Source organism: Eurytemora carolleeae, unplaced genomic scaffold (assembly GCF_000591075.1).
Source record: "Eurytemora carolleeae unplaced genomic scaffold, Eaff_2.0 scaffold518, whole genome shotgun sequence".
Classification (NCBI taxonomy): Eukaryota; Metazoa; Arthropoda; class Copepoda; order Calanoida; family Temoridae; genus Eurytemora; species Eurytemora carolleeae.
In genome coordinates, this window is record NW_019396412.1 from 186859 (window position 1) to 203100 (window position 16242).

At 32.4% G+C, this 16242-nt stretch overlaps 1 protein-coding gene across 2 annotated transcripts in view; it reads right to left on the reverse strand.

Moving 5' to 3' along the window:
* Nucleotides 1-12658: 12658 nt before the first annotated feature.
* Nucleotides 12659-16242, reverse strand: part of LOC111702804 (ATP synthase lipid-binding protein, mitochondrial) — a 4638-nt gene continuing 1054 nt past the window's right edge. For both annotated transcript variants that reach the window (XM_023474593.1, XM_023474592.1), the window contains exons 2-4: nt 16063-16147; nt 14518-14704; nt 12659-12809 (exon numbers count right to left, since the gene is read on the reverse strand). In XM_023474593.1, coding sequence (XP_023330361.1) covers nt 12739-12809; nt 14518-14704; nt 16063-16146 — 342 coding nt within the window. In that variant the 5' untranslated portion in view covers nt 16147 and the 3' untranslated portion in view covers nt 12659-12738. The remainder of the gene's footprint in view (nt 12810-14517; nt 14705-16062; nt 16148-16242) is intronic.

Below are 16242 nucleotides of genomic sequence, written 5' to 3' on the forward strand. Positions count from 1 at the left end.
GAAGATGTATATGCAAATTTTCTTAAATGTCGTCTTCCTTTTCATGGAGTTTTAGTGGGTTTCATCAAACAGTGGCAAATCAAAAACCTTTAATGTCCAAGAAACATTTATAAGATTTGAATTTTCACTAATAGCATGTTACAAACAAACTCGTTTACACTTTAGAAAGGAACTAAGTTTTTTTTTTTCAAATGTACTAATACCCATAATTTTTCCAACCTGATGGTTTAAACCATTTATATTTCAATAATAATGGTCTACTACATCGGGTTACACAGATATAGTTTATGAAAATTTGAGTTTGTGGCATAAACTCATTTCCTTTAAACTTGAAATGAAAAACCATTAGTCTTTGCTGCCATAATAATCAGTAGAATCTCTTACATTGATAGATTACAGACGTTTTGAAATGTTTTAATTGGCAGAATTATTGTTTTGAATTAAAACTCAGCCAGCATAACAAAACGTTTTATGAACAATATTTCATCAGACATATATCTAACGTTAGACTAATCAATTTAGTATTCAGAGAAAAGTTATGAAACTTTTTGATTTTCAGAATTACATTTTTAAAATGTTATACGTTACATTATTAAAATTTTTACTCTGTATAAAAAACTTTCGTTTCCTGATTATTAAAATAATAACCCATTTTTGAAACATTAAACTTTTCATTATACCATAAGGGAAAACGTTTCAAAACGTTTTCATAAACAGAAATGCATTTTTCAGTTTAACTTGAAAAATCCTTTTGTTACGATATTCAATCAAATCACAATTATTTTTTCAAACGTTAGTTTTTCAAGCTTCCCATGGAAACAAAACATTTCTTCACGTAAGCAGGAACATTTAGATTTTATTTTTAAAAGATAAACATATAAAGAAGCAAATAATTGGTTTATTTATTTATAGAACTATTTTATTGTTACTTTCGGTATCATGTTACTAAGCTTCGCGCCCATCTTCTTTTGTTGGAGGGAGAGTCAAAGTTTTTAAATTTCGGTTCAGCTGTTTTGACGTTTTTTTTATACAAACAAAGAAACAGACAAACAAAGTATTAGTATAGATAGATAGATTACGAATTAGCTAATTGAAGTAGTGAAGTGAAAATTCAAACAAACTTCTTAATAAAACGATGAAGACAATTTATATTATTTTTTAAAAATTACATAAAATATATTTTTTTTTGTTTATAAAATGTTTGTCTGGTCTTTTTGGTTGAGATGAAGAAAGAATTTAGTAGATTTAAAAAAACTATTTTGATTAATATTTTTAATACAAACAATATGATATTGATAAATGATAGGATTAACTAAATCAAAGTATGCTTATTAATATGTTGAAATTTGAATTTGTACTGGAGACATCTGTATTTGAGATTCTGAACTATACTCTTGTTGACTTTAAAAGTCACTATAGTAAAATAAAGAGATCTAAAAATGGATATTTCTAGCATTTATTTAAAAACGAAAGTTTTGAAATATTTGCATTTAAGGCGGAGTTAAAATTGGTTGATTTAGAAATTAACAAAGGAATTAATGATGAATATTTGTGGGTACTTCATTGGAGTGATGTAGAGCTTCATGTTGGTGGAGCAGATCAACAGGAGCGTCGCGCTGAGTATCTGTGTCATCATCATAAAGGAGTCATGGGGGTGATGTAGAGCTTCATGTTGGTGGAGCAGATTAACAGTAGCGTCGCGCTGAGTATCTGTGTCATCATCATAAAGGAGTCATGGGGGTGATGTAGAGCTTCATGTTGGTGGAGCAGATCAACAGGAGCGTCGCGCTGAGTATATGCGTCATCATCATAAAGGAGTCAAGAGGCTCCCTGTGTCGGAGCTGTTACCAGCTCAACTCTCCAAACCTAACTGAGCTGGGATGTATTATAGATGAGCGGGGTTTGACATGTGGGTGCTACATGGAGGAAATGGATAAACACGTCTTGAGAAAAGGCTACGGCATTTGAGTTGGTAAAATCGTCTTCCTTATATTTCCAATTTGTGTTAACAACTCTATACTTTTAATTCTATTAATGGCCTACCCCCACCGATACTAAACTACAGGCTTACCCAAAAAGAGTGAGATGACTGTACCAAATTTAAAGAGTCGTTTTTCTTAGTCTTGGATCCCTGCAACGGGAAACTTTTTTTAGATCGAATTATACTTTACTGAGTTCTGAAGTCCCAATTCTGTGTGGGTAACCCTGTATACGATCAAATTACAAGAACTCTCTCTGAACCAATCACATCCTCAAGGATACATCTGGTAACTAATTATATTAAGGATCCCCACACATGTGTTCTTCTAAACAGGGTTTCAATAGGGATGTTAAGGTTTTCATTTTTTTTTAAAAACGATCATTTCGTTATGAAAACGACGAAGAAAAATCGAAAACGAAACGATTGTTTCTAAAAACTATCGTTTTTTAAGTTTGTTTTTTAAAAATGGTCGTTTTAAAACGATCATTTTTATAAAGTTCGTTGTTTCGTTAACGAGGACCCTTCGTCGTTAGCGATCGTAAACGACGACCCTTTGTTAACGATTGTTAACGACCACCCTTTGTTAATGATCGTTAACCACGACCCTTTGTTAACGATCGTTAAAATAATTGTCAATAAAATGTTTTTTTTTCAAAAACGATCGTTTTTTAAAAATGATTGTTTTTTTAAAACAATAAAAACGGTCGGAAATCGTTTTCTAAAAACAATCGTTTCAAAAACAATCGTTATTCGTTTTCTAAAAGTTCAAAACGAGTGGGTCGTTTTTAAAAAACGAGATTTTTTTCCGAAAACGAAACGATCGTTTTTGAAAACGTTTGAAAAACGAAACAAAAAACGATTAACAACCCCACATACAAATTTAAAAATTTCTTTTAAATGGGGTTATTCAGTTGTAATTCTTTAATTATATGCTTGATATAACTATAAACAAGTAAGAAATTATTTCTTTATTTTTAACTTTAATAATTTATTTTTGGATAAGGGTTGTGGGCACAAGCTCACGCATACAAATAAAAACGAAATATCAATAAATCTATTTCCAGTTTGTTATCAAAGTCTTTCTATTATTTTGTTCTGCTCAAGATTAATTAAAAGTCATACACCCCAACGTTTTGTGTTGCGCCATTGTCTTAAAAACTTGACTATGGGTAACCCTGTAAACCATAGTGAACACTTGTTTTACGCGGGCTGATCTTGCTGCCTTTTTTTCCTTAGCTATTTGGTTTGGTTAATAATATGATTGTTGTTAATCGCATGAAGCATTGATTTGCCAATGACTTGTAGAAAGCTGGATTTTCAAACATAATTGAGTTATGTTCGTTTGTCATTTTCTCAGTCAGTCATAAAAAGTAAAAGAAAGAAATAAGGAAAAAATTTGTTTTCCTTTTAAGAATTGATTTTGTTTCTTTTGTCTTTTCTCTTCCATCTAACCTTTCCTATCTTTTTTTGTTCTCTGTGTTCGCTGGCTCCGTAAAAAAATCTCTCTCAAATTCTCCTACTTAACTTTTCCTTACTTACTAGTGCTATCCTTTCTGCACTTTAATTGGATCAGCCTGTGCAAATGTCATATTCATCAGTGCCCATCATTAGTCTATTGCTTGACAAAAACACAACACTCCGGCCAGAATATATTCCCCTCATCTTCTTGTAAAATAAAATAAGAAATTTTGAATTGTGTAAATGGAAGAAAAGACATCATCAACTGTTAGGAATTAGTTTTAATTATTATTAAAATGACTGTCATATGTTTAAAAGTCTATATACATCAAACACACTAGATTGCAACAAGTATGATGCAAAACTGATAAAGAGAATATCTTTATTTTTTTGAATGGTTTATCGTTTAAGTTTTTTTTTGCTTCATGTAATTGTGTTAATAGGTGAAGCAGGAAATAAATTATTTCTTTATTAAATTTAACAAAAAATACTAAATTAAATAGGAAATATAAAAAATAGAGGTATGTGCAGAAATATTCATCCAATTCTAAAAAAAAATGAAGGAAAAAAAGAAAAAAGAAAATTAAATATTTATTATTTATATTTTTTAAATAATCAAGGGTGGAATGTTGGTAATTTTCAACTATGAACTAAAAAATGCAGATTTTATCCTCATATTGAAAAAAATTAATATGTTTCAAGGTGTGTAAAAAAATTCATTTTTTAGAAATAAGTTTAAGACAAAATGGCATTTTTTTGCGTCTTTTTATTTTGTTCCAAATTTTTGACAAACTTTGTGTTTCATTATTTTTTTATATTTTCAATCTTTTTAGTATTTTCTTTGCAAAATTGTCTTTTTTATCTTTGATTCTTTTGTAGAAAAGCATAAGTAAGATTGTTATAAACCCCGAGATTCTTTTGGTCTACTAACAGAATAAGTGCAAGAATTAACTCTCATAATTCATATTTATTAATCCAAGTTTATTAATAATTAATAATTTATATTTAGGAGATTAGAATACAGCACTCAGATCCACCTCTGTATCAAACGACTGCAGGAGTTCCGCCCTTCTCAACATCAGCAAGGACATGTGAGTCAACAGCTTCACCTCCACCTTCAGATAATGTTCATCTCTAAATATCCTCCCATGCTCCTGAGATGCATCTACGATTACTTGACGTAGATTCTGCCAGATGACATCTATCTGGCCCTCGATCCTCCTCCAATTACTTCTAACTAGATCTATCTGGCCTCTGTCTGGCTGGAGGCCCAGTCTCATCCACATGAGGGTGTCCTCATCTGTATCCTCAGGCCTATCCTCCGGGTCAGATGTATCTTCTGGATCTACATTGGATCCCCTGTCTGGGGGTCACGTTCTCCTGGCCCTCTCCTATCCAGATCATTCCCTCCTTCATCCACAGGTCTCTCAGACACATCAGCAACAGGCAGGACCGGAACTACAACCCTATGGATTTCAGGGTCACCCTCTGGGGGCAAGATGGTCTTAATCTCCATTGAAGCTTTAGTAACCCTTTGCGGTATCGTTAATTACTTAGCTATAAATATACTTATAAACAACCGAGAATAAGTTATCTTTGTATATAGCTTTACTAAGCTATTTGTCTTGCTTAGCTTTGAAAAGCTATCTTATATGACTTTGCGGAACTATATGTCGTATTTAGCTTTACAAAACTATGTATGGTATTTTAGTTTTGCAGAACTTTGTGTTCTTGTCTGACACTGAGCTAGATATCTAAAACTAGATATACAGAGTTAGATATATTTGTCAGACTATGTTATGCTATTAGTCTTGGTTATGAGTAAGTAAAGGTTTGGAGCTGCACTGACCTAAGGTAGAAAAGATTATATTAAGTCTTTCTACTAGTAAGGTTCTGTGTGCACTGAGGTTCCCTTTTGCTTTGATTCATTTATATAGAGAGCTGGCAGCATGTTCTATATGTCTATATATATATATATATATATATATACGTAAATTCTAATGTATTCCTAATCCGTTCTAGATTACAACAAGATTAAATACTGTTTGAAATAAGTAATAATTGATCTAATCAATTTGGTTGAAAGTTTTGAAAAATGTTGTACTCTCCAAAGGGTCAATATTTCAGACTTCAAAGACGGTTGTACGATATATTTTATGACATTAAAATTAAAATCTTAAATTGCAACGTATACATTCAGAGCTTTGTATTTAAACATTCATTGTTTTATTGAATTGAAATCCTTAATTTGAATGAAACAATTCCCTTTATTTTGTGTCAGAGTATTGAATGATTCTAATGATGATTTTTATACTCTTTTCTCTCTCATATCCCAACTAAACAGTAATCCGCTAATTCCTTCCAAAATATCGTCTTCACCCCTTATTAACATTTGTACCCACTAAACTACATATTCTCCATAGTTTTTATACACATATTTTATTAAACATTTTTATCCACTAAACTACATATTCTCCATAGTCTTTACACACGTATTTTATTATATCTGTATCTCTGTTCTGAACTTCTATATCTTGCTGATTCTCTTTCCCATACTGTGGTCCCTTTTGAACATCTATTCATTACTCAATCTTCCCAATCACTCCAACTTCCGATTTACCAACCCTTTTATCATCCTCACATTCATTGAATTCCAATCCCAACTTCCTCTTTAGTTGGTATCCATCCCAATTCCCAACCTATTTTGTCTATTCCCAATTGATCCCTGTCCAACCTATTCCAACTTCCTAGTCCTCATCCTAATCCCAATTCTTCCAATCCCAACATTGGTTAACATTCATTTGGGATTCTTACAGTTTGGGATTTTACTTATAAAATCAGTTTTATATTATTGCCGACCTTTTTACATGACAAATGACAGCTAGCAAACAAAATATTATGATTTAATGATGTATTATTGTTTCATGAATGCCTTCTTAGAATACTTTTATATACACCAGTTGTATCTGGTGCTTGGATTTCTATCTTTTCTCTACCTGCGTGGTTTTAAATGGTTGGCTTGGTTTAGGGGTGGTTATATCCCAAAACAAGAATTATTAATTTTATGATGTATCAATTTATCAATTTATCATTCAATCTATATTTATGTTTGTTTATCTTGTAAATTGTTATTTGCTATTTTTACCCTGAAATTGAACCAGGATTTTAAGTAGTACAAGCCCGACCGGTAAAAAGAATACACCATCATGTAGTGTTGCTAAGAAATCCCACTAAGCCTCTCGCAATTGGCTTACTTTAAGCGAGTTTGTTTTACCTATGTGATCGTGGATTATAAACATTAATAAATCATCGGAATCATAGTGCTCATTAAACAACCAGATAGCAGAGAAGAGAGAGAAAGAGTTAGATGGATGGTTATAGATAGATCAGATACAACAGCTACCACCCCCACCTTCAAACATATTATTTACATCACATCTACATCATCCTCCTATCTCTTTTCTTCCTTGGCCAATTTTTATCAACAAAACATATCTTCTTGCATTACCGAAAAAATTTTGTATAAATATAATTAAACATGGGTCAAACAAAATTTATGCATTATTTATTGGTTGTGTTGGTGACCTCTTAGTGCCTCTATTATTGCATACTAAAGTATTCATATTTCATATTTTTATTCAACTACAAAGCACGAGATAATACAAAAAAAATCACAATTTACTATGTAGTTTGGACCCGCCTAACCAGAGAAGGTTGTTTTAATTGGTTGGCCCACTATAAACGAATGAGAATTGCAGATTAAAACAATGTACATTGTACATTTTAAACATAAGAATGATGATAAATCAGGAAAATGGTAAGGAGGAGGTGAGGGAGTATAAGGGAAAGGGAGGATACTCAGCGTAAGGGTTGGAACAGAGGGTAACATAAGTTATTAGAATCATGTTTTTGAAATACAGGGTGAAGAAGATAGTAAAGTTTATCCACATGATACACAGCTTTTTTTAGATATAATTTGCATATCTATCGAAATAGATCTTGGCGACTTTTCTTTTAAACGATTTTGCAGATTTAGTTTCTTTCAGCTCTAATTCAATTGAATTCCATATTTTTGGAAATAAAGCAGAGGGAAGACATTCTAGGGTTTTAAAGAGAACCCGTTCAAGTTTATATGATTTTGTTCTATTTGGTTCAGCTAAAGAATTAAACATATCATGGAATGAAGCTGGAAGGTTTTCATAAAAGTATTTATGCATAAAAGATAGAACACCTAGTTTATATGTATCATCAAGATTTAGAATGAAGTATGTATTGTATAATAACACCCGATAGGCCTGAACCCTCCCTTGAAAGGGGGCTGAGCTAACATTCCCTCCCCCCATGTCCACCTTAAGAAGGAACATGTATGGAGTGTAAAGAAATGATGGGCATAGTGCCAATATCAAAAAATGCTCTAAATTTTTCCAGAAGATTTGGGTAATGTTCAATCAATATAATGACACATGGATTTCTCCCGATAAAGTAATGTTATGATTTATATATCCACACTTTGTAATTGTATAGTGGATCTTCTGATATATAAAATAAAACATATTATAAAATAAACATAGAGTACCGCTTGTAATTTTTTAATCTTTAAAAGCTAAATTAAGAAACTAAACTAGAGACACCTATCGGTAAAACTTTGAACTAAATTCAGCGCTAAAATTTATATTTCAGCCTCGGGATTTATGTTTACACCAACGGATCTTCTAGATTTTAGGTTATTCTGTAATGCTGAATGAAAACCCCATGGATTTGGAACCCGAAGATTTAACTTAACCAGAGTGTCCGAGCCAACGTAACCTAACCCCCTCCTAAGTACACCTTTGAGCGTACAAACAGCGTACCAACAGATGTGTGTGAAAGATCAGTATACAGCAGAATTCAAAGGAACTCATAATCAGTGGTTATTCAGTGCAAATGAACAAAAAAAAAGTTCAAACAAACTAAAAACTGAAATTTCACCAATTTTGCACGTTTACCCTATAATTAGTTACAAATATAAACATATTTTAGTGCAAAAGAACAAAAAAAATTTCAATCGAACTAAAATTTATAACATTATCACATTTTGCCAAAAAATTATAATTTATTGTGCAATAGAACTTATTTTAGAAAAATTAACAAAAAAATGTTCATTCAACTAAAATATAAATTTTTACCATATGTTGAACAGCTACCCAAATTAGTGCAAATGAACACATTTTAGTTCAAATGAACAAAAGATGTTCAATTAAACTAAAATTTAACCTTTTAACCATTTACCCATAGACACAGTGGTCCAGGGATGAGCAAAACCCTCTATTTGAATCATCAGAATTTAAATTTTTTAAAGTGTTTTTATGAAAGTTTATATATATTTTGGAACAGGGAAGATGAAAATTTTAATTTTTTTTCCTTTTATAGAATTTGTTTTTCAAAAAAAAGTTGTAAATATTTAATAAAAATTTGGTTTTTATGCTAAGAGATGTTTTCCCAAAAAAATGTTCCAATGAAATGAAAATTTTGCAATAACTTTTTTTTACTAAATAAGTAACACAATAAAAAAATTAGATTAATTATAAAAAATAAAAATTTCAGTTTTTTTTCAAAGGGGGGACCTAAATTTTATTTTAAAAAGACGTTTTTTTTGAGAAATAAATGTTTGTAGTTCTTGGGATTTTTTCCCCGAAATACCCTGAGCATGAGACCTATGCCAAAATGTTGCAATTGAAGTATAGAAATGGTTGGAAAAAAATTAGCTGCACATACTTGCACATGAGGTGTCAATAGTAAGTTTTATAGGTTGCACTAAAATATTAAAATTGAGAGGTTGCGTGATTTTCAATAATTAAATATTTTTTCTTTCTTTAATTCTCGCATTTTACACTATTGTTTACAATACAAAACAACTCAATTATTACAAATAATCTTTCTAAGGGGTGTACAAAAGGGGGGGGCATTGGTGCTATGCCCCCTCCTTCCCCCAAGTTGAGTCTCCTGAAAAAGAAGAAACTGGTTGACAGTTGAGGATTCAGTCTCCAAATGCAAGGGGCTGAGCCCTTCTGCCCCCCCCAGCTCTAACCTCCCGGCCCCCCCTGAAGATTATGAATAAAAAAATCTTAAAACAATATTAAATCATTAAAATACATTCATTTGGGTAAGAATCAAGAATAAACATAAATATCGAAAACAAGATTAAACATGAAACAGATTTGTTTCCGATTGATTCCGATTGAAGGTATCGTCAGTTGCAATTTGACCATGGAGACACTGGTTGCAAATGAGGAAGCATGTGCTTTTTTACATTTAAGAGTGAATTGTAATAAAGTTGCAATAAAGTTTTTTTCCTGACAATTTCTTTATTTTCATAATTGCAGTTTTGACTACAGATTTGAAATCCTAGACCCAAAAACCCTTGAAAAGACATACAACATGCATTTTTCATAAAAAAAATCTTTGGCTGTAAGCGCGCGCGCGACAGTCGCAACGCACACGCGCGAAAATTTGTAACTTTGACTACAGATTTGAAATCCTTGACCCAAAAAACTCTAGAATAGACATACAACATGCATTTTTCATAAAAAAAACTGTTAGATTTTAAGCGCGCGCGCGCGACACTTGCAATGCGCATGCTAGAAAATTGGCAATTTAGACTACAAATTTGAGATTCTTGACCCAAGAACCCCTAGAATAGACATACAACATGCATTTGTCATACAATTTCTTTGGTTTTTAAGCGCGCAAACGACGTTCGCGACGTGCACGTGCAAAAATTTGCAATTTTGATGACATAATTGAAATCCTTGGCCCAAGAAACCCTAGAATTGACATACAACATGCATTTTTCAAGAAACTTCACAATTTATGTGCATGTGCGCGCATAGTGCGCGCGTGAAATTAAGTTTTGACCTGAGATTTGAAATCCTCATCCCCGAAAACCCCTATTTTGATGTATTTGGAGTCCATTAACATTTCCTAAGTAATTTTGCTCACATTTGGTACTTTCTGGACCACTGTGATAGAGCGGTGAAGGGAGGTTATAGCCATGAGCCACCACTATCCCTTCCGTGCCAAAAGCTAAATAATACGTGGCACGGAAGGGGAAATGGTGGTGGCTCATGGCCGCTTGCCTTCCCGGCCGCTCGCCCATAAATTATAATTGTTTAAAGAAAAAAAAACAAATTTAAACAAATTTAGTCCGTTTAAACAAATTTTTTGTTGGAAATGTTCATTTGCACTTTAATGTTCAATTGCATTTATACAGAAGAACATTAGTCAGTTTGAACTTTTTTTTGCAAGAAATCTTCATTCGCATTTAATTGCACTATAATAAAGAAAAACAACATTTGTCCGTTTGAACAAATTTTTTTTGAGAAATGTTCATTATCACTAATGTTCAATTGCTCTCATTTACAGAAAAAACATCGCTTGAACAATATTTTTGCGAGAAATGTTCATATGCACTAATATATTTTAAAAACACATTAGTCCGTTTGAACAAAGTTTTTGTTGGACATGTTTATTTACAAATTGCACTAAAGTCTAATTGCACTAAAATTTACAGAAAAAAACGTTAGTCCGTTTGAACACCTTTTTTGTTGGAAATTTTCATTTGCACTAATAATTACAGAAAAACAATTCAAATATTTTAAGAATTCCAGATGAACTGCACTAATGATCATTTGTACTATAAATATTCTTAGCGGGAAATTAAAATTTTAGTCCAATTGAACACGTAAAGCTCAATTTGTGTTCATTTGCACTAATATTCATTCAATCTGTTTCTGGTCAGCTGACTCTTTGATGCAAATGGTCGATAGTTCAATCAGACATCAATGCAAACGATATAGCATCAATATTTTTATGATACAGGGTGTCCCAAAAAACATGGGAATTCAGTGCCGAATTCGATATCGTCTTTTCAAATAATTCTTTGATTTATTATATTGATACCTACTGAGAAAGCTGTAATCTGTAAGAGTTTCGTCTGCTATGTTTACATTTTGTTTGTTTATGTTTTGACTGCAACCGGTTGTACTTAGTAAAACAAGAAAATTACAGTATACAAACAGAGTAAACTTGTCTGTCTTCACTGTTCATCTTGCGGAGACATTATAGACACATCTTTGCAGTCTTTTACCCTTTTCTTTAAATAAACTCTAGCAGACATTATAATATTATTGCTTTTGAAATTAGGTATTACAATGCTAATTCATAACAAAGACGATATCGAATTCGTCACTGAATTCCCATGTTTTTTGGGACACCCTGTACAATATAGCTTTTATAAAGAGGAGTTGAACGAGTTAAACTGATGTAAGACACCTGAATCTCAATTTTCTGCAACAACCACCGGTTTTTCCTTATCTTAGATGTGAACTTATAAATCAATATTCTAACTGGGCGTCATGTTAATTGTTTACTTTTTCCTCGGTCAATATCGAATCACCGCTAACTTATACAACATCTTTAACCATTGGTTTGATAAAGGGGTTTATCATAGATAAACCACATACAAATACTATTTATAATTATGGCTTCTTTACTGCGAATAAATGCAGGAAATACAAAGAAGAAATAGGAAGATGAACAATATTAACGACTGCCCTTGTAAATATTAAATAGAGTTCATATAAGGTTCAAAACGAAGTTTGTCTGATATAAAACGTATTCAAGATTCTTATTTATAATGGAGGAATTAAAACGCGTCTCAAGTTTGTAATTAAAAAAACATGAAATAAAAATTTCTAAAAAACTTTTCAGTACATATAGACCCACAAGAATTGCAAATATTAAGCTTTAGATTTGACATTTTTATAATTCATTAGTTACTCTAAAAAATTTTAAATAAATTTAGTAAGACCGGATGAAATCTACTTGTAATCTTCTGAAAAATCTTTATAGGGTCTACCTGTAATATTTTAAAGGATTTTTGTTCATGTTTTTTATGATTACAAACTTGGAAGACTTTTTAACTCCTCCATGATAAGTATGTAATCTTCTGAAAAGTTTCGATAAAATTCTTATGCTGTCAAGATTTTAAATTCGACAAAAATTTTCTAAGATTTGTGAATACTTAAACATTTTAAACATATGTCTCAAGAATTAAAAACTTTGCCGATTGCTCATAATGCTAGACGTAACCTTCAGGCTTCAGAAAAATAAATTAACAAAATAAAATTAAAGATGGTAAAAAGCTTCAGAAACAAATTCCTATCACAAAAAAACAGTTGATACTTAATATAAATGTTTATTAGATGACACTACACTAACTACAAGGTACGGACTCAAGCTTGTGTACATGAAGGAGATGTTTAGAATGCGAAGAGGAGGAGGAAAGCCATCATAAGACAGAAAAGACCCATAGCCTCGGACAGGGCAAATCCTAGAGAATAAAAAAGTTAATTTTATAAACATTACATTATATATATATCAGTGCTAGATTTCTACCCCCCCCCCCCCCCCCCCCTCTGTTATTAGAGGTACAAACCAGAGAAATAAAAATGAGTACTGTCGGCGGGGGAATAACTTAGTAAAAATAAAAACTCCTAGGTAGATAGTTATAAACCGCAAATAATGAATTTTCGTGTCAATGGAAATTTCATAAGATTCTAATTGTTGTGAGAGCGAATGACATTCCAATGTATAAAACAGGTTTGAATATTGACCTGCATAAAAAGCGTAAATATTAGCGGGATTAAATGAAAATCTGAACTCTCAAAACCCAAATCTGAACTCTTGAAATAAAAGAATTGTCAAAAATGTCCAAATTTCTTAACCGCTCAACAAAATTTAGCATAAAAAAGAAGAAATAATTTGAACCTTCTTTGTTCAACAAATCAGTAATGCTTAGAAATGTTAAATACTTGTATTTTGTTACAGGACAATGTTTCCTTCAAGGTACTGTAATCGTAATTTCAAGTAAACCGTTAATTAATGTCAAATTAAAATATTACTCAAATACTTTGGAAGAACATTTCCGCAGTGCTTAGGATCCATTTAATTTTGATGCGGATCCGGATCCTGGATCCACACTGAAAAAAAATGGATCCGGATCCATGTCATTTCTTTAGGATTCACTGAATTTTTTGAACAAAAGATAATTTTCAAATTTTTTGTTATTTTTTTTTTCGTTTATTTTTATCCTAATACTTGATGAACCATTCAGACATGAGGACATTTTTATAATCTTTTTTTTCAAAAGTTCAGAGTAGGTTTATTGTAATAAAAAAGTTTTTTTTTGCAGTTTTTGGTTGATATCTTACCCCTTGGATCCGCATATTTTTGCTGATCCGGATTCAGGAAGCCAAAATCTTGCGGATCCAATGGATCCGGATCCTAAGCACTGCATTTCCACCACACGTAGAAAAAAGATCGAATTTCCAACAGTGCTCAGGATCCAGATCAGTTGGAGCCGCCAAAATTTTGGCTTTCAGGATCCGGATCCGCAAAAAATATGCGGATCCACGGATCAAAATATCAACCAAAAACTGAAAAAATACTTTTTTACTCTTAATACCCAAATCTGAACTATTAAAAAAAAAAAGATTATAAAAATTTCCTGATTTCTGAATGGTTCATCCATAAATAAAAATAAAAATTTGATAAGTCTGTTTTCTTAAAAAGTTTAGTAAATCTTTAAGAAAATGACCTGGATCCGGATCAATTTTTATAGATTCTTTATTAAAATTGGGGTTTAAAATATCAAATAAAATCTTATCAAAAAGTACCCAAACAAAAAAAATTGAAGAAATTTCGTAACTGTTCTTATAATAAGTCATAAAATCAAATTCCAAAAAATTTTAATTAAAATTAATCAACAATTTTATCAAGATTTAAACTAACTTTTCCATTTATGCAAGTTTAAACATTTTTATTTGAAGCAGAAATAGATTCCTAATTGTTTTAAAGAATGTTAATTTTTACAAATGTAGTATAATGAATATTGAAATTTGGGTTAAACAATCAAATAAAACTTCTCTAAGCTTTACAAATCCGAGATATCCAATTAAAGATCCGATATGTTTACCAAGATAAATTCTAGAATTTCGTCATCAACCTAACACCTCTCCCCCCTTCCCAGTGTTTCCTACCCAGGATAGCGTATGAGAAGAGCTGTTGCTTGAGACTGGGGTTCCTAGCGTATCCAATGATCAAGGATCCGAAGACGGATCCAATACCAGCTCCGGATCCAGCTACTCCGACGGTGGCGGCTCCGGCTCCGATGAACTTGGCAGCGGAGTCGATATCAGTCCTAGAGGCAGAGGTAGAGAGCAGAGCCTAAATAAGAAATATTTTAAATTAAAAATACAATTAAATCATTTATATTGCATATACATCAAATCTAATTGACACAGAAAAATACTTCAGCAATAAAAAATTTTTATATCAAATTATCTGAAAGGTAACCCCTCAGGAAATCTAAATTCTACCGTAATTGCAATACAATGCAAGATTAAGAAAATAAATAAATTATATTATCAACGACAATACCCTTCAAAGCTTTATCTGATCAAGCATTGCATTAAATATCCATATTTCCGATTTTGAAAACTGATTATTTTTATTTGTCATTTCTCTATAAATGCGACTTCGTGCATTTCTTGCTTCAGAAACGATGGAGAAATGGAGGTTTCAAAGGTACATCGGACATGCCACTCTATAAATGGTGGGTCACTTGAAATTACGTATGTATTCCATTAAAGTATAATTACATCATATAATAAAAAATACTTAAGAAACGTTTCCATCTCTATTTTTCACTTTTTGAAGCTTACACCACAGTATCAGATGTAGTGTCTGATGAGTTCACTTAGGAAAATTATATAAATAATTTAATTAACTATTAACACTTGTAATATGAAAGTGTGTATATGATCGAATGTTAACATAGTTATAAAAGGTATAAACATTTTTCAAAAAGGGGCCTTTTTAAGGATTGGCAAATTTTTTTTCTGCCCCCACAAAACAAATGATCTCTGTATATTACCAGGGATACAAGGACCAGGGCAGAGTATATTACCAGGGATACGAGGACCAGGGCAGAGTAAATTACCAGGGATACAAGGTTCAGGGCAGAGTATATTAACAGGGATACAAGGACCAGGGCAAGGTATATTACCAGGGATACAAGGACCAGGGCAGAGTATATTAACAGGGATACAAGGACCAGGCATTGTATATTACCAGGGAAAAAAAGGACCAGGGCAGAGTATATTACCAGGGATACAAGGACCAGGGAAGAGTATATTACATGGGATACAAGGACCAGGGCAAGGTATATAACATGGGATACAAGGTCCAGGGCAGAGTATATTACCAGGGATACAAGGACCAGGGCAGAGCATATTACCAGGGATACAAGAACCAGGGCAAGGTATATTACCAGGAATACAAGGATCAGGGCAGAGCATATTACCAGGGATACAAGGACCAGGGCAGAGTATTTTACATGGGATACAAGGACCAGGGCAGAGTATGTTACCAGGGATACAAGGACCAGTGCGCACTATCCCAGAGATACAAGTACCAGGGCGGAGTATAATACCAGGGATACAAGTACCAGGGCGGAGTATTCTAGGATACAAAGACCAGGACAAAGAAAACTAGAATACAAGGACCAGGGCGGATAATATTACCTGGGACCAGGCAGCAGGGCGGACATTCCTGGCAGCGGTGAGGGCCAGTCTGGGGCAGATGGTGAGGCGAGCTAGGGCAGACATTCTGAAAATATTAATATTGAAACAAATACTCTTGGGTCATTACTTCTTGACAACACACATTTCTATATTTTACTAATTAACTACATATTCTCCATA